Raw genomic sequence first — 26022 nt, 5'->3', positions numbered from 1 at the left:
ATGTCAGATTCCAACATAACCGACTTCACCAACCCCTCCACCTTCATCCTGCTGGGCATTCCTGGGCTGGAGGCAGCCCATGTCTGGCTCTCCATCCCTTTCTGCACCATGTACATTATAGCCATCTTGGGGAACTTCACCATCCTGTTCATCGTGAAGACGGAGTCGAGCCTCCATGTCCCCATGTACTATTTCCTCTGCATGCTGGCCATCACCGACCTGGTCCTGTCCATGTCCACCCTACCCAAAATGCTGAGCATCTTCTGGTTCAATTCCAGGGAGATCAATTTCAGTGCCTGCCTCACCCAGCTGTACTTCATTCACTCCTTCTCAGGGATGGAGTCTGGGATCTTTGTGGCCATGGCTGTTGATCGCTATGTGGCCATCTGCAATCCCCTGAGACATTCCACCATCCTGACAAACCCTATGGTGGCCAAGATCGGCCTGGCCATTTTGCTGCGCGGTGGCATGCTTGCACTGCCCTATCCCTTCCTGGTGAGGCGATGGCCATACTGCAAAACGAACGTCATCCCCCATACCCACTGTGAGCACATGGCCGTGGTGAAGCTGGCCTGTGCCGACATCCGTGTCAGTAGTTACTACGGCCTCTTTGTGCTATTGTGTGTGCTCTGTCTGGATGTGTTTTTTATCACAGTGTCCTACATCCAGATCCTCAGGGCCATTTTCAGACTCCCCACAAAGGACGCCCGGATCAAGACATTTGAAACCTGCTTCTCCCACCTCTGCGCCATCTTAGCCTTTTACATCCCAGGTCTCTTCTCATCCCTCATGTCCCGGTTTGGCCAGAATATGGCCGTGCATTTCCATGTTCTCATTGCCAATGTGTACCTCCTGGTTTCCCCCTTGCTAAATCCCATCATCTACGGGGTGAGGACCAAACAGATACGGAACAGGCTGCTCCATTTCTTTACTCATAAAGGGACCTAAATTTTCTCCTGGTGCACTGCCTCTCAGACCGAGCTCTGTGCAGAGCTGGCTTATGACATGGTTCTGGGCCCTCTTCCCTGAATCACTGACTGGACAGTCAAAGAGACATTAAACCCTCTCCTGGCCTTACTGTGCTGTGTCAATTTGACAAACTGGAGAATCAGTCTGTGTACAACTCATTCACTCATAGGGTTTTCACCATTCTAATTGTAATTCTAATTGTAACTGGACACCCAAGGCCTTCTCCCTGACCTATCCCTTTGCCCAAGAACCCACCCCTGCTCCACATCTTCCCTCAAGGTCCAACTCACTTCTCTACCTTTTCCCACAACGCCATGCCCCTGTCACTTGCTCCTCTGCTCCCCACTCCCCGTCACTCACTGCATCATCTTCACCTCCCTCCCCCACAGTCCTCCCCAGCTGGAAACTTTATGTTCTTCTGAATACGATTATCCTATTTTTTGTGCATGTATCATTGCTGCATATGAAGTTGTGAATATTGACTATGGATCTGTATTTCAAAATGTAGTTACACCTGGGGAACCCCCACTAGACAAGATGCTTTTAGTCTAGATAGCTGGGTGGGGAAGGGCCTATTCAGGTCAATGACCCATTATGGGAAACAATAGGCCTTAGGAGAAACTTATCTACCACTTGATGAGCCTTCCTGAGGATCCTACAGACAGGCTCCATGTAATGGCTGCTATGACTCTACAAGAACATGTTATGTGACCACATGTCTCTAGACTCCATCTTGGCATGTCAGTTTTTCCACAGACCAGTCTGGGAACCTAGCTTTAAAATAAAAGGTTCCCGCCATAAAAGAACAGCTATATAAGGCAGGGAGTGACATCGTCTGGTTTTCTTCACTCCCCACCCGAGAAGACTCCTGGAAACACCTGAAGAACAAAGACTGAACTGGAGAAAGTGCTGGACCCAGGCTAAAGGGGTTTTTACCCTGTGAATGGAACACCTGGGTGTTCCAAGCTGTAAAGCAAGTGCAGCTTGCCCCATAAGAATCTGCTGCCTGCTTTATCATCTCTTAGGGTGAGAACCGGCTGTTCATATCAAATCTGTTTAGTATTTTAAGTTTGGTTTGTGTGTTTTGTTTATTTTCTAGGTAACCTGCTTTAATCTCTTTGCTATCCCTTATAATCCCTTAAAATATAGCTTTTGTAGTTAATAAATTTGTTTTACTTTATCTAAACCAATATGGGGATCATAATTCAGGGCCAAAAGGCTGCTATATATTCCTCTCCACATTGAGAGTGGGGGCAAATTTTATGAGCTTGTGATGTACAGTTCACTGTGCAATGCAAGACGGTATACATTTGGGATTATACTCCAGAGGGGGTTTGTGCCTGAGAAGCTGGAAGGTGGCCCAGGTTCAGACTTCCCAGGCAGGGGCTGGTCAGAAAGCCAGTCTACATGTAACAGCTTGGTGTGTCCCTACCCGTAAGTATGCTGGTGAACGTGCAGGCTGAATCCTGGAGGACTTTACAGCTTGCCACAGCAGTAAAGTAAGAAGGAGCACAGGCTGGTGGGTTGGGGGGGTGAGTGGTACCCCAGTTCCAGGTGATACTCTGGGGGAACCCATCACAGCTGTATAAAAACAGCTGAGGGTTGGGGTCAGGGTTGGGAGACAGGTGGGCAAGATTGTGCATCATAAAGCTTGTGGGCCCTAAAGCTCAGTTACTCTGAAACCTTTCATTGTGTAGTTTATTTACTTAGCTTTCTGCTCCCTTTGGCTCCTCCTGGCTGGGGGTCTGTAGCAGGCAGGGTCCCTGCAATGGGGATGGGCTGTGGGTCCTTTGCCCTGAGCCAGGCCTCAGGGGCAGGGACAGGGATCAGCTTTGAAACTAGGAGGACAACAGCTGGGAGAGGTGGAAGGATCAGCCCCTGCATTAGCTGGAAAAGAGGAATGCTAGACAGAGGCTGGGGTGGATTTAGTACCTGACAGGGAGGGACATAGGGGGAGCCTATACAGGAAGGATGAGCTCCACCTAAACTGAAATGGAACCAGATTGCTTGGGTTGGTGGCAGCATTACAAGCCTGGAGTGGCAAGTTTTAATTTTTGGAGTCCTTGCGGGCCCTCACCTTCTGCACTCGAATCAGCCTTGACACCACCCGAGATTTTTCCCCGCTGTAAGAAACAGACATGCGCTGTCACACCACAAATATTGCTTAAATTACACTTAAAATGTTCCCATTTTCTCCAACTCTCTGGAGTTGGGGGGGAATGGCTGTACCCCAGTGTGGCCATTTAGTCCCATCTGTCTCTGGGAGTCTTTCTTTTGCCTACAATGAGGTTTGGGCCTGGTTACCAAGTAGCGCCATATAAGCTGTTGCACACAAATGTGGATTCCTCCAATAATGCCTTAATCTTACCAAATCTCTCCAGGGTTGCACTTTTTTAGGACCTCTTTCCCAAAACACCTTTTGAGAAGCTGCTGCTCCTTTACATGTGTCGAATGATACAAGGAACTGCTGACCTTCAGCAGCCATTTTATTATTGTGTTCTGCTGGGCTGTATTTCCTTCTCTTCCAACCAGTAAGTCATCTTTGCGCCTATTTACTTACTCTTTAATATTTCTAAGGGTGGCTGAGTCTCACAATATTTTGAGTACCTTCCATGAAGTTCATTGCAGTGATGTTTAATCTCTCAAATCCTCCCAATTTAATTATTTGTATTTATCACAACTATTTGTATAAACCCTTCAGTGCACATAAACCCAAACCAATCTGAACAATTTGTAATCAAAAATGTATTATAGATCCATACTGCTAACATCCATCCCTTAATTACACTCTATATAGTGACATTTTAAGATGTATTTAAAGTTTGGTACCTCAGCTACCTCAGCAGGGGGGAGGGATAGCTTAGTGGTTTGAGCATTGGTCTGCTAAACCCAGGGTTGTGAGCTCAATCGTTGAGGGGTCCACTTAGGGATCTGGGGCAAAATCAGTACTTGGTCCTGCTAGTGAAAGCGGGGGGCTAGACTCAATAACCTTTCAAGGTCCCTTCCAGTTCTAGGAGATATAGTACATCTCAATAAAAAAGAAAAAAAATAAATTAATTTTATCACTCCCTTCCTTAAATAATGCACATACTTTTTCTCGAATACTACTTTCCCCCTTGACAAACTTTGAAGTTAGTGGTGAAAGATCAAGTTACAACACATAATCTAAATTCCAAGCAGCATGTGGTCCCTGGTAAACAAGCAAGACAAGGCTGAAGACTGAGCTGTGTGGAATCCTTTTTTTTTTTTGTGGCTGTAGTTTTTAGCTGTTTCTTTAATAAATTACTCCTGTTTAAGAAGGATGGCAACTCCACTGATCACGACACACAAATAGCCTCACTGCATCTAATACAACCCAGAGGAGCAGTGCCCATTCATTACTACAGCAATGGTGCGGGGATGAGGGTCAGGATTCCCTATTCTCAGCTCTGCCACTGACTCATTGTGTGATTTGGGGTAAATCACTTTATCATTACACAAGGCTAAGCCAGTCCATGACATGGGGATAATGCTATGAGACTGCACCCCATATTCTCCACAGTGATATTATTATGATGTGATTATGACATAATTATAATGCATTTTATGCAAGATAAGTCCCGTGAGATGTCATTGGATAAGTAATGATTTGTTGAATATGATTTTCTTATTTGTGTGCGTGTATCATTTTTGTGTGAGATGTTATGAATATTGGTGATGTAGCTGTATTTCAAATGGAATTACACATGGGTAACACCCACTAGACAAGATGCTTTCAGTCTAGATCACTGGGTGGGGAAGGGCCATTCCAAGTAACGAGCCATTAGGAAAAAACAATAGGCCTTAGAAGAAGCTTATCCCCACCTGGGGAGACTTCCTGTGAACGCTACAGACAGGCTGTGAATAATAGCTGCTATGACTCTACAAGGACATGTGACCAGACCACATGTCTCTAGACTCCATCTTGGGATGTCAGTGTTTTTCCACAGACCAGTCTGGGAACCAAGCTTTGAAACAAAGGTATCTGCCATATGACAAAGCTATATAAGGCAGGGAGGGACAGAATCTGTTGCTCTTCTCTCCCCACCCAAGAAAACTCCTGGAAACACCTGAGGAACAAAGACTGAACTAGGGGCAGTGCTGCATCCAGGCTAAAGGAATTTTTTAGCTTGTGAATGGAACACCTGGGGGTTCCAAGCTGCAAACAAGTGCAGCTTGTACCTTTAAGAATCTAAAAGTCTGCTTGCATCACCAGTTAGGGTGAGAATACGCTAATTCATATTGAATCTGTTTAGTATATGAAGCTTAGGTTGTATTTTTGTTTATTTGCTATGTAATCTGCTTTGATCTGCTTGCTATCACTTATAATCACTTACAATCTCTCTTTTCTCGTTAATACACTTAGTTTGCCATATCAAAACTAAGGACCAAAACACCTGGGGATTCCAAGCCATAAAACAACTGCAGCTGGCCCCTTAAGAATCTGCAGCCTGTATCATCTCTTAGGATGAGAAATGGGTATTCATATCCAATCTCTTTAGTATATTAAGCTTTGTTTGTAGTTTTTGCTTATTTGCTAGATAATCTGCTTGGATCTCTTTGCTATCATTAAAATATCTTAAAATCTATATATTGTCATTAATACACCTAGTTTGCTGTATCAAAACTCAGGACCAAAACGCTGTTGCATATTCCTCTCCACATTGAAGGAGGTGACAAATGTTATGAGCTTACACCATATGGTTTCCCGTGCAGCGCAAGATGGTATAAATTTGGGTTTTTACTCCAGAGGAGGGGGTGTGCCTGAGGAGCTGGGAGAAGCTTTCCTATGTAACTGCATAGGTGTGGGTGTGTCCCTACCCGTGTGAATGCTGGTGAAAGTGCAGGGTGGAAGTCTTTGTAGCTTGTCACAGCAGTACAGTGTTAGAGGGAGCCCAGGCTGGGGGGTCAGGGGGCTGAGTGGTACCCCAGTTCCAGATCAACCCCGGGAGGAAACTGTCACAAACGCTGCCTAGCAGCCTAGCTAAAGAGCTTCTAGATGTAGTGATCAAAAGCGTCATGCAGAGCGTATGTTTGACTCAGCTTCACAGTTCAATTTCAGACCCAGGGCAATGGGTTCCCTGTAGTGCCAGGTATGGTGCCATGTACGTGTGTAAATAGCTGGCTAATGGCAGGTGTGCCTTTTATCTCCCTCTCTATCAGCTATCGCAGCCACCCCAGCCTCTGCCCAGCATCCCGCCTTCCCAGCTAAAGCTGCGGCCTATCCTTCCACCTCTCTCAGCGGTTGTCCTCCTAGCTTGAAAACTGATTCCTGGCCTGCTCCCAAGGCCTGGCTCAGGACAAAGGGATCCCAGCCCAGCCCCATTGCAAGGACCCTGCCTGCTTCAAGCCCCCAGTCGGGAGAAACAAAAGGGAGCTGAAAGCTAAAGAAATGAGCCACACAAGGGTCTCTTCCCTCAGGACTTTGTAGCTGAGCTTTAGGGCCCACAAACTGTATGATGCACAGCCTCACCTGCCACAGAACCCTGCTCTCAACACTCAGCTGCCTTTATACACCTTCCTGGCTTCCCTCTGCGCTCCTGACTGGCCTGTCAGCCCCAATGCTGTGTCCTCGCTGCACTCACTTGCAGGCTCCAGGTCAGGCTGCAGCAGCCCCCTTCCAGCCCCAGAGCAGAGGGAGCCCAGCTGATGGCAGAGGGAGGTGGAGATGATCCAGCAAATGATGGGGAGAGGGGAGGAGAGGAGCGACTGACGGGGGGCACTGACTTGGTGGAAGTGTCACAGAAGTGGGTGGGGCCTTGAGGGAACATGTGGAACAAAGGTGGGGTCTTGGGGGAAGAGATTGGGCAGAGGACAGGGCTTCAGTAATCCAGTTACCATCTGTCACTTTGACACCACACAGTAAGGTCAGGAAACGGTAGGGCCCAGCACCATGTCACCTTCCAGCTCTGCATGGAGCTCAGTCTAAGAGCCACGGCACCAGGAGAAAATTTTAGGTCCCTTTATGAGTAAAGAGCCGGAGTAGCCTGTCCCGGATCTGTTTGGTCCTAACCCCGTAGATTATGGGGTTTAGCATGGAGGGCACCAGGAAGTAGACATTAGCAATGAGAACGTGGAAGTGCAGGGCCACATTCTGGCCAAACCGGTATGTGAGGGAGGAGAAGAGAGCTGAGATGTAAAAGACTAAGATGGTACAGAGGTGGGAGATGCAAGTCCCAAAAGTCTTGAGCCGGGCGTCCTTTGTGGGGAGGCTGAAGATGGCCCTGAGGATTTGGATATAGGACACAGCGATAAAAAGCACATCCATACTGATCACCAAGATTGCCACAGAGAGGCCATAGTAACTACTGACACGGATGTCAGCACAGGCCAGCTTCACCACGGCCATGTGCTCGCAGTGTGTGTGGGGGATGATGTTGGTTCTGCAATATGGCCATTGTCTCGCCAGCAAGACATAGGGCAATACGAGCATGCCACCGCGCAGTAACGTGGCCAAGCCAATCTTGGCCACAACGGGGTTTGTCAGGATGGTGGAATGTCTCAGGGGGTGGCAGATGGCCACGTAGCGATCCAAAGCCATGGCCACAAGGATCCCAGACTCCATCACTATGAAGCAGTGAATCAAGTACAGCTGGGTGAGACAAGCACTGAAATTGATCTCCCTGGAATTGAACCAGAAGATGCTCAGCATTTTGGGCAGGATGGACGTAGACAGGACCAGGTCGGTGATGGCCAGCATGCAGAGGAAATAGTACATGGGCCCATGGAGGCTCAGCTCCGTCTTCACGATGAACAGGATGGTGAAGTTCCCCAAGATGGCTGTGACATACATGGCACAGAAGGGGATGGAGATCCAGACATGGGCCACCTCCAGGCCAGGAATGCCCAACAGGATGAAGGTGGAGGGGTTGGTGAACTCGGTTGTGTTGGACTCTGACATGGAATAGGGGAGAAGGTGTCCAACTCTGAGGCAGAACGGTGTCTCCTGCATGTACCGTACGTTCCCCTGACTTCCTGTATGTGACCAAGGTCAAGGGTGAAGGTTGCAGTACAAATGCCTGGATGGAGAGACAATGTTAATATGAGACAGTACATGCACTACTGGAGGTGTTTTCATGGGGGAAGCAGATTGTTCACTCTTCACACACTGAAAATTGACATTTTCATTATTCAGAGAAATGAATTATGAACAAATGACCCTACTAATGCCAATTCCATGTGTTATGGTGCACCATACGTCAATTATTCCTACCCTTTGGGGTCTATGAATCCTTAATAGGCTCCATCAGAAATGCTAGTGTGGATACTGGTTATCTGTCATTGTTCATTCATGCAATGAAACCCAGGCTAGGGAGTCTGTGCTGCAGGGAGTTCCCCATTCACCCAGTTGCTCAAAATGTGAGAGTAGAAAAAATCTAAACCTTTGTCAACATGTGTCGGGGGAAGCATCCCAGCTGGAACACAGCTCTGGGAAAAGGCCAGGAATGATGCATTTTCTATAAAGGATATAGCAGCTATAAAGGGGATATCTGAGACAGGGGGAGGATGCCATATGAAGACAAATTGAAATGCCTGGGACTGTTTAGTTAAGAGAAGAGACCAATAAGGGGACATATGATAGAGGAGAACAATATAAAGAATGGAAGCGATTCTATTCAAATGGACAAACAGAGAACAGTTCCCAACCAGTAATATCTGTGGACACTTATTGCTTCAAAAGGACTAATTCCCCAAAGATGAAGCAAATTATCAGCAAAACTGATTGGGAGGAACGTGAAAGAAAACTGGCAGTTTTTAAAGAAGAGTTTATTGGATAGCTAAAAAGACTCGATTCCACAATCAAGAAAGTGAACAACTTTGGCTAAAAACGCGGTTAGAAAGTGAAGGCAGCAGTTAGGAGAGAAAAAGCAATATATAATACATGGGGAAAAGGGAAAATAGATAAAAAGCAATACAAACTGGAAATGATGAAAATTGATAAGGGACGTTAAAGACATCAGGGAAAAATCCATGCTTGGCAGAGTTAAGGATCACAAAAATGAGGCTATTAAGATTATTAAGAACAAAAGAAATCCTAGAAAAGGTTTAGGCCAATTCCTAGAGGGAGAAAGGAAACTTGTTAATATTGCAGAAAAGGTAGATGTGTTCAAGAAATATTTTTGTTGTGCATTCGGAAAGAAGCAGTATGAGGTACGCATATCACATGAGATGATGAAATACTTTCCAGTCCATCGGCAGTCAAGGAGGATGTGAAAGAGCATCTACAAAAGAATCTTAGCATTATGAACACTAGATATCCAAACTGACCGTTCATCCACATATCTCATTCGGAACCAGAAGTACACAACCAGGAAGCAGCAGAGCCCAAAAAAAGGCAAATACAGGGCAGTTTCGTGTTAAACAAAAACTATTTAAAGAAATGAAGGGAACGTTTAAAAAAAACAACATAAGACAGCATTAGGAATCAATGGAAATGCAGGTATGGGATTACTTAAAACAAAAGTCTATGCATATAAAGAATGCCTGGCTATCATTTTGGAACAGGGAATGCAGGCCCGACCCACAAATTAGGGCACTGTATTAGGGAACACAGTGACTCTGAAAAGGATTTAGGGGTCACTGTGGACACTCAACTCACATCCCTGTGTGATGCTGTGACCGAAAGGGCGGATGTGATCCGTGGATGAATAAGCAAGGATGAATTGGGGCAATGGAAGGATTTTACCTCTCCACATGGCATTGTCCAGGCCCAGGGTCCACATTTCAAAAAGGATGTTGAAAAATTGGAGAGGGTGCACAAAAGAGCCACAAAAATGTTTCGAGGATGGAAAAAATGCCAGACAGTGTGAGAGACTTTCTATTTATATTAAAGAGTAATACCGGGCTCTGTAATCTAGCAGAGAAAGGCAAAGCAAGGCCCAATAACTGGAAGCTGAAGCCAGACAAAATCCAGTTGGAAATAAGGGACAAATGTTTATCACTGAGAGTGATTAACCTTTGGAACGAACTGCAAAGGGAAAAGGTTGATTTTCCAACTCTGTGTGTCTGCAGAGCCAGACTGGATGCTTTTCTTGGAGATCTGCTTGAGGGCTTGTCTGCACTGAAAACGTTACAGCGATGCTGCTGTAGTGCTTCAATGTAAAGACTACTTGCACTGATAGGAGGGGTTCTCCTGGTAGCATAATTAATCCACCTCCCAGAGAGGTGGTAGCGAGGTCGATGGACGAATTCTTCTGTCGACCTAATGCTGTCTACACTGGGGTTAGTGCGATACAGCTACATCTCTCAGGGGCTTCCTTTCTTTTGGCTATTGCAAAAAAAAAAGGAAATGCAATTTTCGGTCGCATACATGCTGTCATGGGAGGTGATAGTATTCATCTACGCATCGCTGGTTCGGCCTCAGCTTGAGTACCAAGTCCAATTTTGGTCATCAATGTATAGGAAGGATGTAGAGAAACTGGAAAGGATCCAGAGGCAAGCAGCAACCATGATCAAAGGGATGGGAGGGAAGCCATATGACAAAGGCTGAAGGAACTGGGTATGTTTAGTTTGGAAAAGAGGAGATTAAGTGGGGACATGGTAGAAGTCTTCAAATACATGAAAGCTGCCATAAAAAAAAGGTGGGGAAAAGTTCTCTCTTGCCACAGAGGACAGGAGAAGAGGCAATGGGTTCAAACTACAGCAGAGCAGATTTAGATGAAATTTCAGTAAAAACTTCCTAACTGTAAGAACAGGAGGACAATGGAACAGAGAAGCTCTTCTGCTGAAAGTTTTCCAAAGGAGGCTGTATGGGGTGGTTTAGACACAACAAATCCTGCATCTTGTCACAGGTTAGACTATATGGCCCTTGTGGTCCCTTCTAACCCTGTGGCTCTATGATTCTAAGATGTAAAATCTCAGTGTGGACCAGGCCTTAGTCACAGACAAGTCATGGGGCTGAATACTGGGGTAACTGGGTGAAATATAATGGCCTGTGTTATATTGGAATTCAGACTGGATGATCTAATGGTCACTTGTGGCCTTAAACCCTATGAATCTATTGATAAAGAAAGTTGTTCAGGCATTTGTATTCACTGTGTTTCATAAAACACGAACAAGGGAAGATTCAATTACATTGAAAATTTGAACATATAACAGTGATAACAGAAAATTGTTAACATAATCTATATTTGGCCTCTGGAACTCCTTGCCACAGATGTTACTGGAGCAAAGAGTTTAGCTGAATGGGATTCACAAACGGATGGGCCATTGTAGGTGCTGCTGGTGGCAGCACCATTAGTTAAGGCTTCGATTAGAAGACCTGGTTTTCAGTTGCTAATAAGTTTGCCAGACTTTAACCATTTGAACTGAAATTTCCCACATTGGGTGTCTGCTTCTGGCTGAATTGTTGTTTGAAAGTTTCAGGCATAACAGTTCAGCCGACTTCTCAAATGAAACTAGGAGAAAAGATGTTTTGCCCATGTTGAAAAATTCTTATAGTTGTTCCAGTGAGGACCCCTAGCACCTCCATGTTTTCCAGGAGATACAAGCCAGATAATAGCTTCCCCCCACCCCAGTTAACAGCAGAGCCCTAGATGCAAGAGCAGGGGGGGGATAATGTCTGTGCATTGACGCACCACCTACTCCTGAGGTGTTTAGTCAATTCTTACTCCAAGGGGAGTTTTGCCTCTATGAGGTCTGAGCAAACTACATGCCTCAGTTTCAGAATTTGGCCCTCTATTGTACATCTACTAAAACCCTTCATCCTGAAAAATCCACTGTAGCACTGAAATGCAGCTGCCTTGGGGCTGGAGGCCATCAGCCAGGGGAGGGGGACAAAGAAAAGAGGGACAAATTTGGCCAGTGATACTGGAGCAAACTCATCACCTATGGCAAGGGCCCTGGGATGTTTAATGTCTGTGCAGAGCAAAAACGCACACAGACTTACTCTCTATCCCAGCATGCCCATGTTGCACTGGGTTTGTCGAGCAGGTGAGCTCCTCAGCAAGAGATGGGTACCTGTGAATTCTGAGATGGAAGCTTCTTCCCTGGGAATCTTCCTCAGGTAGCCGTGTCCAACGCCTCTCTCACCCCAGCATCTGTAGCAACATCCCACACCGAGAGCCGACGCAGGGGTGTGCACCATTTATAATATAGCTCTGTGCAATCGCTGCGGGGTTTGTTCAGCCTCTAGTGGAGAAGCGGCATGTGAATGTAAACAGGCTGGAGACAAGCCTGTCTGCACTTCTGTGCTATTTATCCAGATTTAGAAGTAAACCGTAATGAAGGGACCTTCCCAGAGGGAGATGAGAACTCTGTGCTGAGTCAGAAAGCAATTGGCTGCTCTGTGTATTTGTGTATATTTAAAAATTATAGTTGATTACTAAGAAAATTAGGGATAATGACTAGATCCACATAGGGTCTGATACCCTGTAAATGCCCAGGATGGCTGCATAGATAGTAGAAGGCAGATCTGGAGGGAGATCACTCCAGGGAGACAAAAACACTTTGTGCAGGCACATGGGACTGTCACTAAGGGAACAGAGATCAGTAATTCTCATCAGTAACCAGGGTGGATACAAATGAATTATTATTTGTAAAAATAAAAATAAATGGATTTTTTTTATTTAAATCAGATTTTTTCGTAAAATGTTTTTTGAGGAAAAAACTTATGTAAAGATAGTTTTAGTTAAGATACATTATAGCTCAAAGATATTTCATCATGGAATAGGGATTATAAATTCTAATTCTATAGTATGAAACAATATATGCATGCAATGTTTAAGAAAACTTTTGTAAATGAGTTCCAATAGTTCATGGATTAGGGACCCAATCTTATGGGGTTCCACAGGGTTCTGTATAGATTATTTAGGTTAATCTTTCTATCTACCCAAAGGGATGGTATATAGAGATGAGAAATAACAGACCTCAATTCTATTGCCCCTCTGCAAATTTGTGTATACAGAGTCAAACCCCTCACCTCTCTCTAAAAGTGCAAAGTTTCAAAAAGTTCAATGAATAGAAGATTGTTGGGGGTGGAATAGATCTGGACAAGGAGAAGAAGTCTGGAGATAAATATGAGAAGCGAGTGACATATGCTTGTTTTGTTAAAATATTATATGTTTGCTATTGAAGAAAATATGCAGAATACTTAATGTTGTTGTTTTAGTTAAATAAAACAATTTAAGTATCTGTCTAGTGATGTTCCCCTCCTAATACAGCATGGCAAGAAAATCCTCCAAATACCAATAATTAATCTGTTGAACTGGTGATAGTTCACTTCCCAATGACTTCATAAATATCTGCTTCAATTACCTTTGGTAAATGAAATAACCAAACAATCATTCATTTTCTGATATAGCTGAAAAACTAATCTGAAAAGTTTTCAAAATAAATCACTGTTTAAAAATGTATAGTTTGTACCTTCTAAAAATGAAACCTACATCTGTCTCTGAGTTGTGAAGAATATGTATTAAGGTTATAACAACCAACAAGAATGCACTTTTATGTAGAAATCCATGATTAAATCAAGTCTTCCTGCTGGATAGATAGCACAGAAGTACAGACATGGAAAGAGAGACATTGGTGAGAGTGTCTCCGATCTTCAGCCTGTTTGCATCCAGATGGTGCTTCTCTGAAAGAGGCTAAGTGAACCCCCCTGGGATTGCACAGAGCTATTTTAGAATGGTGCACACCCCAATGTCGGCTCTCAGCTTGGCATGTTGCTGCACGTGATGGGGTGAGAGAGGTGTGGGACACGGCTACCTGAGGGGGATTCCCAGGGAAGCCATTTCCATCTCAGGATTCACAGGTACCCCATGTTTTGCCGAGGAGCTCACCTGCTCGACTAACCCATTGCAACATGGAAGTAATGGGGTAGGGAGTATGTCTGTGGTCTTTTCTGCTCTGCTCAGGCATTAAACATCCAAAGGTCCTGGCCAGAAGGGATGAGTTTGCTCCAATACCATGGGCCAAAATGTCCTTCTTGCTGTGCCCCTGGCCCCAGCTGAAGTTGCCTGAACTGTTATGCCTGAAACTTTCTAAAACAATTCAGCCAGAAGCAGAAACCCAGCATGGGAAATTTCAGTCCAAACAGTTAAAGTTTGGCAAACTTATAAGCAACTGAAAATGAGGTCTTCCAATTGAAGGTGTCAGACAGCCTTAACTAACTGTGGTGCCACCAGGACCATCTACAATGGCCAATCCATTTGTGAATCCAACTCAGCTAAGCTCTTTCCTCCAATAATATCAGTGGCAACGAGTTCCACAGGCCATATATGGATTATGTAAACTATTTTATTTTATCAGTGTTTTATGTTCAGACTTTCAGGGTAATTAACTGTTCCCCTGTTTGCGTGCTGTGAGACAGAGTAAATATAAATGACTGATTTACTTTCTTTATCGATAGATTCATAGCATTCAAGGTCAGAAGGAATGTTTAGATCATCGTGTCTTACCTCCTGTATAACACAGGATATTAACTTTCACTCAGTTACCTCTGTTTTGAGCAACATGACTTGTGTTTGACTAAGGCCTGGTCTATAACAGGACTGTACATCATGAATCTTAGAGCCATAGGGCTAGAAGGGACTGCGAGGGTCACCTCGTCTAACCCCCTGCAAAGATGCAGAATTTGTTGCTTCTAAAGGATCCAGGACAGATGGCTATCCAGCCTCCCTTGGAAAACCTCCAGTGAAGGAACTTACAACCTCTCTAGACATCTGTTCCAGTGTTCTACTGTTTTTACAGTCTGGAGCCAGGTGTGGTGAGCAGCTGGAGAGAGTGAGGGGGGCCCTTGGCAGAGGCAGCCAAAAGGCATTGCAGGCCAGACTGGGAGGGGAATCATAACCCCAATATGGGTTCTGATGTTGGGAAGAAGGTCCTGCCACCTAGAGCCTGAGGGTGTGCGGCCACCACCAGGGCAGCACAGCCAGGGCCAGGGCAGGAGACCTGGGATATGTGAAAATCACAGAATCAGAGAATCATCTAGTCCAACCCCCTGCTCAAAGCAGGACCAATTCCCAACTAAATCATCCCAGCCAGGGCTCTGTCAAGCCTGACCTTAAAAACCTCTAAGGAAGGAGATTCCAGCACCTCCCTAGGTAACCCATTCCAGTGCTTCAACACCTTTCTGACACCATGGTTGCGGGTCGTTATGGTGCCCGGGACTGGCATTGATGAGTACCTCCCTCCCATTCCCTCCCCCTCGACCTCTGTAGCTGGTCGAGAGGTGCCACATCCCAGTGGTGCAGCTGCCGGGGATCCTGATCCCTTTTCCGCTCCTGCCCCCGCACCTAAGTGCATTCCTGTCCCCGAGGCATTGCCTATCACCTCCTTCCCCTCCGTCTCCCATACTGCCTCCACCCCTGCCGGGGTTATTTAATTTCCCCTGTGCCCAGACAACCCTCAGCGGGTGGTTTTCATGTCTCCCATCTCTGACCCTTTAGGGACTGCTCTCTTCCCTCCATTGCCCCCTGCCCTGCTCGAAATGGAGATGGGTTGTGTGGCTCCAGCACTACAGGCACTGTGCTGGGGGTCTGCCCCCCATTTGCCCAATTCCGTGGGCTGTGGGATTGTCACAGGGGCCCTGCTGTCCCCCACTGCACTGAAGGAGGAACTGTGCCGTTTCTTGTAGGAAAGTCCTCTGGGCTGAGAGGGATGTTTGCAGGAGGGGAGGGGGACCGAGAGACAGGACACCATGGCCTTCCTTGATTCCCTGCTAGCTTTTGGGGTCAGTCACAGATTGTTGTGAGGCCTGCGAGGATCCTCCCCTGCCCTCACTATGAAACCGACCATCTTTGCTACCTTGAACACCCTGGGCTGGAGGGTGGTTCTCCGTGGGTCTTCCTTCAAGGCTGGGGGAGGGGCCTGTAGAAGCAGTGTTGTGTCTGCCCACCTCCTGTCATTTCCAATAAGGCTTCTCTCCAGTGGCTGGCCCATCTCTCCAGCTGCTCTGCTGGCTGGAGGTCTACCTGGCTGCTGCTACTGCTGTGCAGGGGCCCCACCCCTGGAGGGACATGAGGAGCCCACCACCATTCCTGGGTCTCTCTTGGCTGGTTGGCACTGGTTGCTTGCTGCTGACGTTGAGGAGGAGGGCTGCTGCTGCGGGAGATTGTAGAGGGGGGCTCTTCCTGAACTGAGTGACTTTATATCTTGCTCCTGCTGTTGTAGGGAGTAAGTGGGAGCAGCGTGCAGTGCTCCCCCTAGCCCATCTCTTCCCCGCCTCCCCACCGCCCCCTTCACCACCCCTACTTATCATCGGGACCTTCTCTTTGCCCCCTCGCCCCAGCTCTTTGCTTTGTCCCTTCTACCATCTGAGACTATTGCAGCAGCAAGCATGGACCTCCCCCCCGTGGACTTGCCCTCCCTTCGTCGCTATTTTTGGCTGCTAGGCCCCCCTTTGCTCTTCCCAGTAGCCTCCTTGCAGCCGTTTGCCACTTTCCTCTTGCTGCCCATTTGGATCCCCCCAACTTCTGCCTTGGCGTCTAGGAAGTTTTGTTGTTGTTGTTGTTGTTACTTTGCCAGCTCCGGTTTGGCCCTGGAATGTGTTAGTCAGCCTGCCCTGCCCTCCTTGTCAGCTGTACTGAATTGCTTTACCTGCAAGGGCTTAAGTAGATATGTGGACAGAGTTGGCACTGGGGTTTGTGGCAGGGTTTGGTTCCTGGGTTAGTGTTTTTATTGTGTAGTGTGTCATTGTAGTAGACTTAAAAGTGGCAATTCTTCAACAAAAAAACCCTTCAAAAACAGCTACTAACTGCTACTCGCTTTCTTCTTCTCCGCTACTCAAATCACCTAGCTGGCACCTGACCAGAAGGACCAATGAGAAAAAAGATACTTTTAAATCTAGGGAGGCAGGGGAGGGAATTTGTTTGTGGCTCTCATTGTTTGTTCCCTCTCTGGACAGAGGGAGAGACCAAGCAGGTACAACATCTTCTAAAAACGTACCTGGAATGATCCATCCAAAATTACAGAAATTGTAAGTAAGACAAGGAAATACGTTAGGTTATTTTTGTTTTGGCTAGTGAATTTTCTATTCTACAAAGGTAGTTTTATTCCTGTTTTTATAACTGTCAAGTTGAGTCCAGAGGGGAATCCTCTGTGTTTTAAATCTTTTTATTACCCTGCAAGGTTACCTTCCATCCTGATTTTGCAGGTGTGATTCTTTTACTTTTTTCTTTATAATAAAGTCCTTCTTTTAAGAACTTGATTGATTTTAGTGTCCTAAAAATAAAGGGTCTGGTCTGTACTCACATTGCTGTGGCTACAGTGTATTTAATTTTAAAGGAAATGCTTCCACCCATTAAGAGCATGGAATAATGATAACCAGAAGGTATTGGTTTCCCCTTTGAATTTTTGGTAAAGGTCCCAAAAAATCAATTTTCAGAGCCTGCCATGGACTTTCATATATTTGGGATCGGAAAGGAGCATTTGTTTTTGTGGGGGTAGGATTATTCTGTGCACAAACTAAACAAGGTTCACAGTACTGGTATACATTTGCCTTCATGCATGGCCACCAACCTATCAGGGTGACATTCCACATGGTTTTTTTCCACCTCCTGATGGTAGTTCTGTTACCCGGGGTTCTTTTAACCCAGAGCTCTTGGTAACTTTTACTCTGTGCGAGGAGGTGTCAGGAAATAAATCGGGGGAGACACGGCCGTCCGACCGATAGATGTCTGGCACAAACAGGACAACACAAGAGCGCTTTCACTTAAAGCTAAACTTTACTAGTCTCAAGCACTTACACACGTCCGCAACAAGATTAGTAAAATGCCCCCAACCTTCGATAATTACCAAAGCTGTGTGTGGCTCTCGAGTGGCGCAGCACAGGCCATCTGCAATGGGGAACACAAGATGCATCCAGAGGAGAGTCCAGTCCAACTACCTCAAACTGTTTGCCCTTATTTATACATTAGTAACAGAATGACATGTCCTTTAAAGAAAACTTGTTAAGCAAGCAGTTCCAATGGTCAAGCAAGGGGTTTCCTTCTGATTATTAATTAACCAGGTGTGTTTTTTTTCTCCAGAGTTTGCAGCCTTCAGACCCGAATAGACATTCCTGGGGCTACATCCTGCTCTTTTCAAATGCATGTATCAGCAACTTCAACACAATTCTTATCAGGAAGGACACAGGGTCAAGCTGCCCTTTCTGTGGCACCCAAACCCCCTCCACTCCTGCCTTGGTCAACCTGAGGTTGCTGCTTGGCCACTTTGCGGCCTGCTGACTTGGCTGCTTTTAGCAATAAGCAATAGTGGTTCCAGGCACTTTACTGGTTTGCCAAAATCTCCCCGTACATGTCACGTACCAAACAGATCATTTCCCTACGTTTGCATGCTTGTTTGTCCAAATTCAAGCAACTACTTTTTCAAGAGATTGTAGAGGGGACCTGCAGTGTGAGCAAAGTTAGGGATGAAGTCTCGATGGTATCCTGCTAAACCTAAGAAAAAATGTAAAGAAATTATGTTAGTGGGGCATGGGTAATTCACGAATTCCATCCACCTTTTGTTGTGCAGGTGATCGACCTCCTTGAGACAATGTGATACATAAAGGAAACTTCTGAGTTGTACCTTTGTTGGATTACACTTTAATCCTGAGTCCTTAATGATTTGAAACAAAGTTCATTTCGACAGCCCAGGTGTTTCTCTTGAGTTTCTGTTGCTAAACAAATGCCATCTACATATTGAAATAGAACAGATGGATCTGAAAACCTTGTCAAAATTCATTTCATTTGCCCCTGGAAAATGGCCGAACTATTATTTAGCCCAGATTAAAATGTAAACTGAACCCCTTCTACTGTGAAAGATAGCCAGTGTTGGCTTTCCTTAGACACATGGTAGAAAACCATTTTGCTTTGGGATTGATAGATTGACTCAGGTCAGGCATTTTGCATACAACAGCTGTACAAGCTGGAGTCACTGGATTCAACTTTCAATAGTAAATAGTAAGACAACATGACACATTTGGCTTTTGTACTGGCTAGATTGGAGAGTTGCATACTGAAATACACTTATGAATGATTGTCTGTTGAAGCAATGATTCAATGGTTTTAGCAATATGAGGTGAGGCCTGAAAAACTGGAAAAAATTGTCATTCCTAGGAAAATCTGAAATGGCTACTTCGCATGAGACCTGGGCGGGGCCTCGGCAGAAGAGGTGGAGTATTTTCCAACAATTAGAAAGGTGGCAATTCTATGAATTGTGCATAGATGAATTCCCTAATTTGCCACACCAACACAGCATAATAAGGTCAGGAAAGGATTTAATGTGTCTCTGACTGTCCAGCACCATATCACCAGCCAGCTCTGCATGGAGGTCTGAGAGCCAGAGCAACAGAAGAAAAAAATTAGGTCCCTTTATGAGTAAAGAGCCGGTGCAGCCTGTCCCGGATCTGTTTGGTCCTCACCCCGTAGATGATGGGGTTTAGCATAGGGGCCATCAAGGGGTACACATTGGCAATGAGAACGTGGAAATGCAGGGGCACATTCTGGCCAAACCGGTACATGAGGGAGAAGAAGAGACTTGGGATGTAAAAGGCTAAGATGGCACAAAGGTGGGAGATGCAGGTCCCAAAAGTCTTGATCCGGGCTTCCTTTGTGGGGAGGCTGAAGATGGCCCTGAGGATCTGGGTGTAGGACAGGGCAATAAAAATCGCATCCAGACCCATCACACAGAATACCACAAAGAGCCCGTAGTAACTACTCGCACGGGTGTCAGCACAGGCCAGCTTCACCACGGCTATGTGTGCGCAGTACTGCTGGGGGATGATGTTGGTTCTGCAATATGGCCACTGCCTTACCAGTAAGGGAAAGGGCAATGCAAGCAAACCGCTGCGCAGCATCATGGCCAGGCCAATCTTGGTCACCATGGGGTTTGTCAGGATGGTGGAATGTCTCAGGGGATCGCAGATGGCCACATAGCGATCAAAAGCCATTGCCACAAAGATCCCAGACTCCATCACTGCAAAGCAGTGAATGAAGTAGAGCTGGGTGAGGCAGGAATTGAAATCGATCTCTCTGGAATTGAACCAGTATATTGCCAGCATTTTGGGCACAATGGATGTAGATACAACCAGGTCGGTGACAGCCAGCATGCAAAGGAAATAGTACATGGGCCCATGGAGACTCATCTCTGTCTTCACGGTGAACAGGATGGTGAAATTCCCCAAGATGGCTATGGCATACATACTGCAGAAGGGGATGGAGATCCAGACATGGGCTGCCTCCAAGCCAGGAACACCCAGCAAGATGAAGGTGGAGGGGTTGGAGAAGTCGGTGGTGTTGGAATCTGACATACAGTAGGGGAGAAGGTGTCCAACTCTGAGGCAGAACGGTGTCTAGTGCATGTACCGTACGTTCCCCTGGCTTCCTGTATGTGCCCAGGCTCTAGGGTGATGGTCGCAGAACAAATGCCTGGATGGAGACACAAAGCTAATATAAGACACTACATACGCTATTGGAGGCTGTTCTCATGAGTGAAGCAGATTGGTCAGTCTTCACATACTGAAAAATGACATTCTCATAATTCAGAGTAATTAATTATGAACAACAGACCCTATTAATGTCAATTCCTTATCTTAATGGGGCTCCTTGCATTAATAATTCCTACATGTCATGCTCTGAGAAACCTTAATAAGCACCAGCAGGAAACATGAGTGTAAATACTGGTTATCCAACATTGTTTTTTAATGCAAGGAAAGCCAGGTTAACTTGTCCATGCTGTAGGGAGATCTGTATTCACCTGGTTGCTCAAAATCTGACAGGTGTGGGGGGAATGTTGCCAAGACATGTGCCAGGGGAAACTATTCCAAATAGAACATACGCCAGGGAAAAGACGTGGCTGTCATTGATAGCAGCTCCGTGGAAACAAATGCTCATTCACAGCAGTAGCCGAAACAAAGGCAATGTTCGAATGCCTAAGGTATCAGATGAAGCATAACCTGCTCTGGCTTTTTTTTCGCTCAGTTTTGGTTACCCAGTCTCTCTGAAAGGGTTGCCATGTGCAGACAGATTGAAAAGTCTGAGACTGTTTCATTTAGAGAAGAGACAAAGTATGGGTATATGATAGAGGAGAGCAAAATGAAGAACGAACTGATGACATTCAAATGGACAAAAAGAGAAGAGTTCCGTACCAGTAATTTCTATAGACCCTTTTTACTTCAAATGGGCTAATTCCCCAAAGCTGAGGCAAATTAGCAGCAAAACTGATTGGGAGGAAAAATGTAGTCAGAAAAACAAGAAGGAAAATTGCGAGTTCTTTCAGAAGAGTTGATTAGATATTCAAAAAGTCATGATTCCACAGTCAAGAAAATAGAGAACTTTGTACAAACCCCGGTTCCGTGGCAAAGTGAAGGCAGCAGATGAGAGGGGAGAAGAAAGTGGACCATATGGGGAAATGGGAAATAGACAGAAAATAATCCAAATTGGAAGTTATGAGAATTGATAAGGGATGTTAAAAACACAAGGGAAAAATCCATGCTAGGCAGTGTTCAGGATAACAAAAAGGAGGTTATTAAGTATATAAAGAACCAAAGAAATCCTAGAAAAAGTTTTAGACTGATTCCTAGAGGGAGAAAATAAACTTGTTAACCTTGCAGAAAAAGGAGATGTGTTCAAAAATATTTTTATTCTTCATTTGAAAAGGAGCAGCAGGAGGTACTCATATCACCTAAGGTGATGAAACACTCTCCAGTCCATTAGCTGTCCAGGAGGGTGTTAAAGAACATGTTTAATAGAACCTTACAACTATGAACACAAGGGTTACAAAATGACCAATCCACCACACATCTCATTCAGAACCAGAAGTACACAGTCAAGTTGCAGCAGAGCCCCCCCAAATTTATTATGCAATTCAGGGACCCTGTAAAGGATTTAGGGGTCACTGTGGGCAATCAACTCATCAAGTGCTCCCAGTGCGATGCTGTGGCCGAAAGGGCTGATGAGATCTTTGGCTGCATAAGCAGGGGAGTGGTGAGTTGGAGCAGGGGAAGGATTTTACCTCTGCACATGGCATTGGTGAAATTGACTACGTCCAGTCCCGGGGTTCATATTTCAAAAGGGATGTTGGAAAATTGGAGAGGGGCCAGAAAAGAGCCACAAAAATTAATGGAGGCTGGAGAAAATGCCTGTCAGTGAAAGACTTAAAGAGCTTCATTTATTCACATTCAATTGTAATAACGGGTTCTGTAATCTAGCAGAGAAAGGCAGAGGAAGAACCAATGGCTGGAAGCTGGGGTGATTAACCGTTGGAAGAAACTGCGATAGGAAATGGTGGATTCTCCAACTCCCCATGTCTTCAGATCCAGACTGGTCCCTTTCCTAGAAGATCTGCTTGAGGGATTCTCTACACTTAGAATGCTACAGTGGCACTGCCATAGCGATTCAGTGGAGATACTAACTCCAACGGCTGGGGTTCTCCCATCGGTGCATGTAATCCACTTCCCTGAGAAGTGATAGTTAGAATAATAGAATATCAGGGTGGGAAGGGACCTCAGGAGGTATCTAGTCCAATGCCCTGCTCAGAGCAGGACAAACACCAACTAAATCATCACAGCCAGGGCTTTGTCAAGCTAGACCTTAAAAACCTCTAAGGAAGGAGATTCCACCACGTCCCTAGGTAACCCATTCCAGTCCTTCACCACCCTCATCATGATTTTTCCCCCCTAATATCCAACCTAAACCTCCTCCACTGCAACTTGAGACGATTACTCCTCGTTCTGTCATCTGGTACCATGGAGAACAGTCTAAATCCATCCTCTTTGAACCCCCCTTTCAGGTAGTTGAAAGAAGCTATCAAATCCCCCCTCATTCTTCCCTTCTGCAGACTAAATAATCCCAGTACCCTCACCCTCTCCCCATAAATCATGTGTTCTAGCCCCCTAATCATTTTTGTTGCCCTCCATTGGACTCTTTCCAATACATCCTTCTTGTACTGTGGGGCCCAAAACTGGACACAGTACTCCAGATGAGGCCTCAACAATGCCAAATAGAGGGGAATGATCACATCCCTCGATCTGCTGGCAATGTTCCTACTTATACAGCCCAAAATGCCATTAGCCTTCTTGGCAACAAGGCCACACTGTTGATGCATATCCAGCTTCTCATCCACTGTAACCCCTGGGTCCTTTTCTGCAGAACTGCTGCCTAGCCACTCGGTCCCTAGTTTGTAGCAGTGCATGGGATTCTTCCATCCTAAATGCAGGACTCTGCACTTGTCCTTGTTGAACCTCATCAGATTTCTTATGGCACAATCCTCTAATTTGTCTACATCCCTCTGTATCCTATCCCTATCCTCCAGCGTATCTACCACTCCTCCCAGTTTAGTGTCATCAAAACTAAAACTAGATTTAGGGAAGAATTCTTTTGTTGACTTCCTCGTTAGGTTGATATAACGACATCTCTCAGAGGTGTGGATTTTTTCCGCTGCTTCAGAAAAAGGCAAATGCAACATTCGTTTGCTTTAGTGGCAGCATAGCATGCAAGTCACAGTAGGATATAGTACTGTTCTATTCAGCACTGCTTAGGCCCCAGTTCGAGCGGTGAGTCCAATTCTGGTCACTGCTGTAGAGAAAAGATGTAGAGAAACCTGAGAGGATCCAAAGACAACTGACAAAACTGATCCAAGGGGTTAAATGAATGCCATATGAACAAGCTGAAGGAACAGGGCCTGTTTAGTTTTGAGAGCACATATTTCAGGGGTGACATGATAGCAGTCTTCAAATAGTTTGAAAGGCTGCCATAAAAAGTTGGAAGGAAGTTGTTCTCTTTTGCCACAGAGGGCAAGAGAAGAGGCAATGGATCAGACTACAGAATAGCAGATTTAGATGAAATATCAGGAAAAAACTTCCTAACTGTAAGAGTAGGAGAAAAATGCAACAGACGCCTCTGGAGGCCGTGGAAGTTCCTTCGCTGGAGGGTTTCTAAAGAAGAAGGAAAAGTCATCTGTCTGGGATGGTTTAGTCATAATAAATCTTGCATCATGGCAGCGGGTTAGACAAGATGACACTTGTGGTCCCTTCTCATCCTATGGCTCTATGATTCTACAATGTATAATCCTAGCGAGGAGCAGGACTTAGTCAAACACAAGTCATGGAGATGAATACAGGGGTAACTGGGTGACATTTAATAGCCTGTGTTATACAGAAGGACAGACTGGATGTTTTAATGGTCCCGTCTGAATTTGAACCCTATGAATCTATTGATAAAGAAACTAGATCAGGCAATTAGATTTTCTGTCTCTCATATCATGAACAAGTAAACATTGAAAGTCTGTACATATAACACTTGAAAAGAAAATGGTTAATAGAATCCGTATTTGGCCTCTGGAACTCCTTGCCCCAAACTTTATTGGATCAAAGAGTTTAGCTGAATGGGATTCAGAAATGGGGAAACTTTTGGGAATGGGGGAGCCTATACAGGAAGGATGCGCTCCACCTGAACCAAAATGGAACCAGATTGCTGGCACTTAAAATTAATAACGTTATAGAGCAATTTTTAAAATAAAGGCTGGAGGAAAGCCAACAGATACAGAAGAGCATGTGGTTTGGATAAAGACATCCCTAAGGGTAGGCTCTATTAATGGAGATACTCTAAGTCCTAGTAAGAATGAGAGGATGGAAAATGATAAAATACAGACCCCTGGGACACACCACAATTTACCTCTCTCCATTCTGAAAATTGACCATTTTTACCTAACTTTTGTTTCCTATCTTTCAACTGATTACCAGTCCATGAGAGCCTCTTTTCTCTTATCCCATTGCAGCTGACCTTGCTTAAGAGCCTTTCGTAAGGTACCCAGTCAATGGTTTTCTGAAAGTCTAAATACACTATACGCACTGGCTCCCCCTTGTACACATGCTTGTTGACCCCCTCAAAGAATTCTAGTAGATTAGTGTGGAGTGATTTACCTTTACAAAAACAATGTTGACTCTTCCACAACAAACCGTGTTCATCCATATGTCTGACAATACTGGTCTTTATTATAGTTTCAGCTAATTTGCCTGATACTGAAATCAGGCTTATGGGCCTGTAACTGCCAGGATCACTTCTGGAGCCCCTCTTAAAAATTGGTGTCACATTAGCTATCTTTGAGTCATTTGGTGCAGAAGCTGATTTAATTGATATGTTACAGATGACAATTAGTAGTTCTGCAATTTCATATTTGAGTTCCTTCAGAATTCTTGGGTGAATACAATCTGGTCTTGGTGACTTTTTACCATTTAATTTATCAATTTGTTCCATACTCTAATGACACCTCATTCTGAGACAGTTCCTCAGATTTGTCACTTAAAAAGAATGGCTCAGGTTTGGGAATCTCCTTCACATCCTCAGCTGTGAAGACCGATGCAAAGAATTCATTTAGCTTCTCCGCAATGGTCTTATCATCCATGAGTGCTCCTTTAGCACCTCCATCGTCCAGTGGCCCCACTGGTTGTTTAGCAGCTTCCTGCTTCTAATGCAATGGTTCTCAAATGTTTGTACTGGTGACCCCTTTCACATAGCAAGCTCCTGAGTGCAACTCCCCCCCCCCTTATATATTAAAAGCACTTTAAAAAATATTTAACACCATTATAAATGCTGGAGGCAAAGTGAGGTTTGGGGTGGAGGCTGACAACTTGCGACCCCCCATGTAATAACCTTATGACCCCCTGAGGGGTCCTGACCCCCAGTTTGAGAACCCCTGTTTAATGTACTTGCTATTACTTTTTTCAGTATTTCGCTAGCTGTTCTTCACATTATTTTTTGTCCTTCCTAGTTTACATTTCATTTGCCAGAGTTTATGCTTCTTTCTATTTTATTCACTAGGATTAAACTTTCACTCTCTTAACAGTGCCTTTTAGCCTCTCACTGCTTCTTTTACCTTGTTATCGCCATGGTGGCATGGTTTTTTAGTTCTCTTTTAATGTTTTCTTTTTTTATTTGGGGTATATATTTAAATTGAGCCTCTGTTATGGTATTTTTAAAAAGTTTCTCTGCAGCTTGCATAGATTTCACTTTTTGGATTCTACCCTTTAATTTCTGTTTAACTAACCGCCTAATTTTTGTCTACTTCCCCTGCCTGAAATTAAATGCTATTGTGTTGGGCTGCTGTGGTGTTTTC

General features: G+C 45.0%; 2 protein-coding genes and 1 pseudogene across 2 annotated transcripts; 1 reads left to right on the top strand and 2 right to left on the bottom strand.

Moving 5' to 3' along the window:
• Positions 1-948, top strand: LOC101937429 (olfactory receptor 52E4-like). The gene has a single exon (XM_005290031.3). The coding sequence runs from the start codon at positions 1-3 to the stop codon at positions 946-948; it is 948 nt and encodes a 315-aa protein (XP_005290088.2).
• Positions 949-6940: 5992 nt separating this feature from the next.
• Positions 6941-7939, bottom strand: LOC101937167 (olfactory receptor 52M1-like). Its single transcript, XM_008174879.3, has one exon. The coding sequence runs from the start codon at positions 7937-7939 to the stop codon at positions 6941-6943; it is 999 nt and encodes a 332-aa protein (XP_008173101.2).
• Positions 7940-19270: 11331 nt separating this feature from the next.
• On the bottom strand, positions 19271-20269 carry LOC103306649 (olfactory receptor 52M1-like; annotated as a pseudogene).
• Between the last annotated feature and the right edge of the window lie 5753 nt (positions 20270-26022).

This window comes from Chrysemys picta, chromosome 1 (assembly GCF_011386835.1).
Source record: "Chrysemys picta bellii isolate R12L10 chromosome 1, ASM1138683v2, whole genome shotgun sequence".
NCBI classification, from domain to species: Eukaryota; Metazoa; Chordata; order Testudines; family Emydidae; genus Chrysemys; species Chrysemys picta.
The sequence above is the reverse complement of the archived record's forward strand: the minus strand, read 5'-3'. Positions and strand labels throughout refer to the sequence as shown.

Coding starts and splice junctions, on each gene's coding strand:
- LOC101937167 (XM_008174879.3), bottom strand. CDS start 7,939: ATGCAGGAGACACCGTTCTGCCTCAGAGTTGGACACCTTCTCCCCTAT.
- LOC101937429 (XM_005290031.3), top strand. CDS start 1: ATGTCAGATTCCAACATAACCGACTTCACCAACCCCTCCACCTTCATC.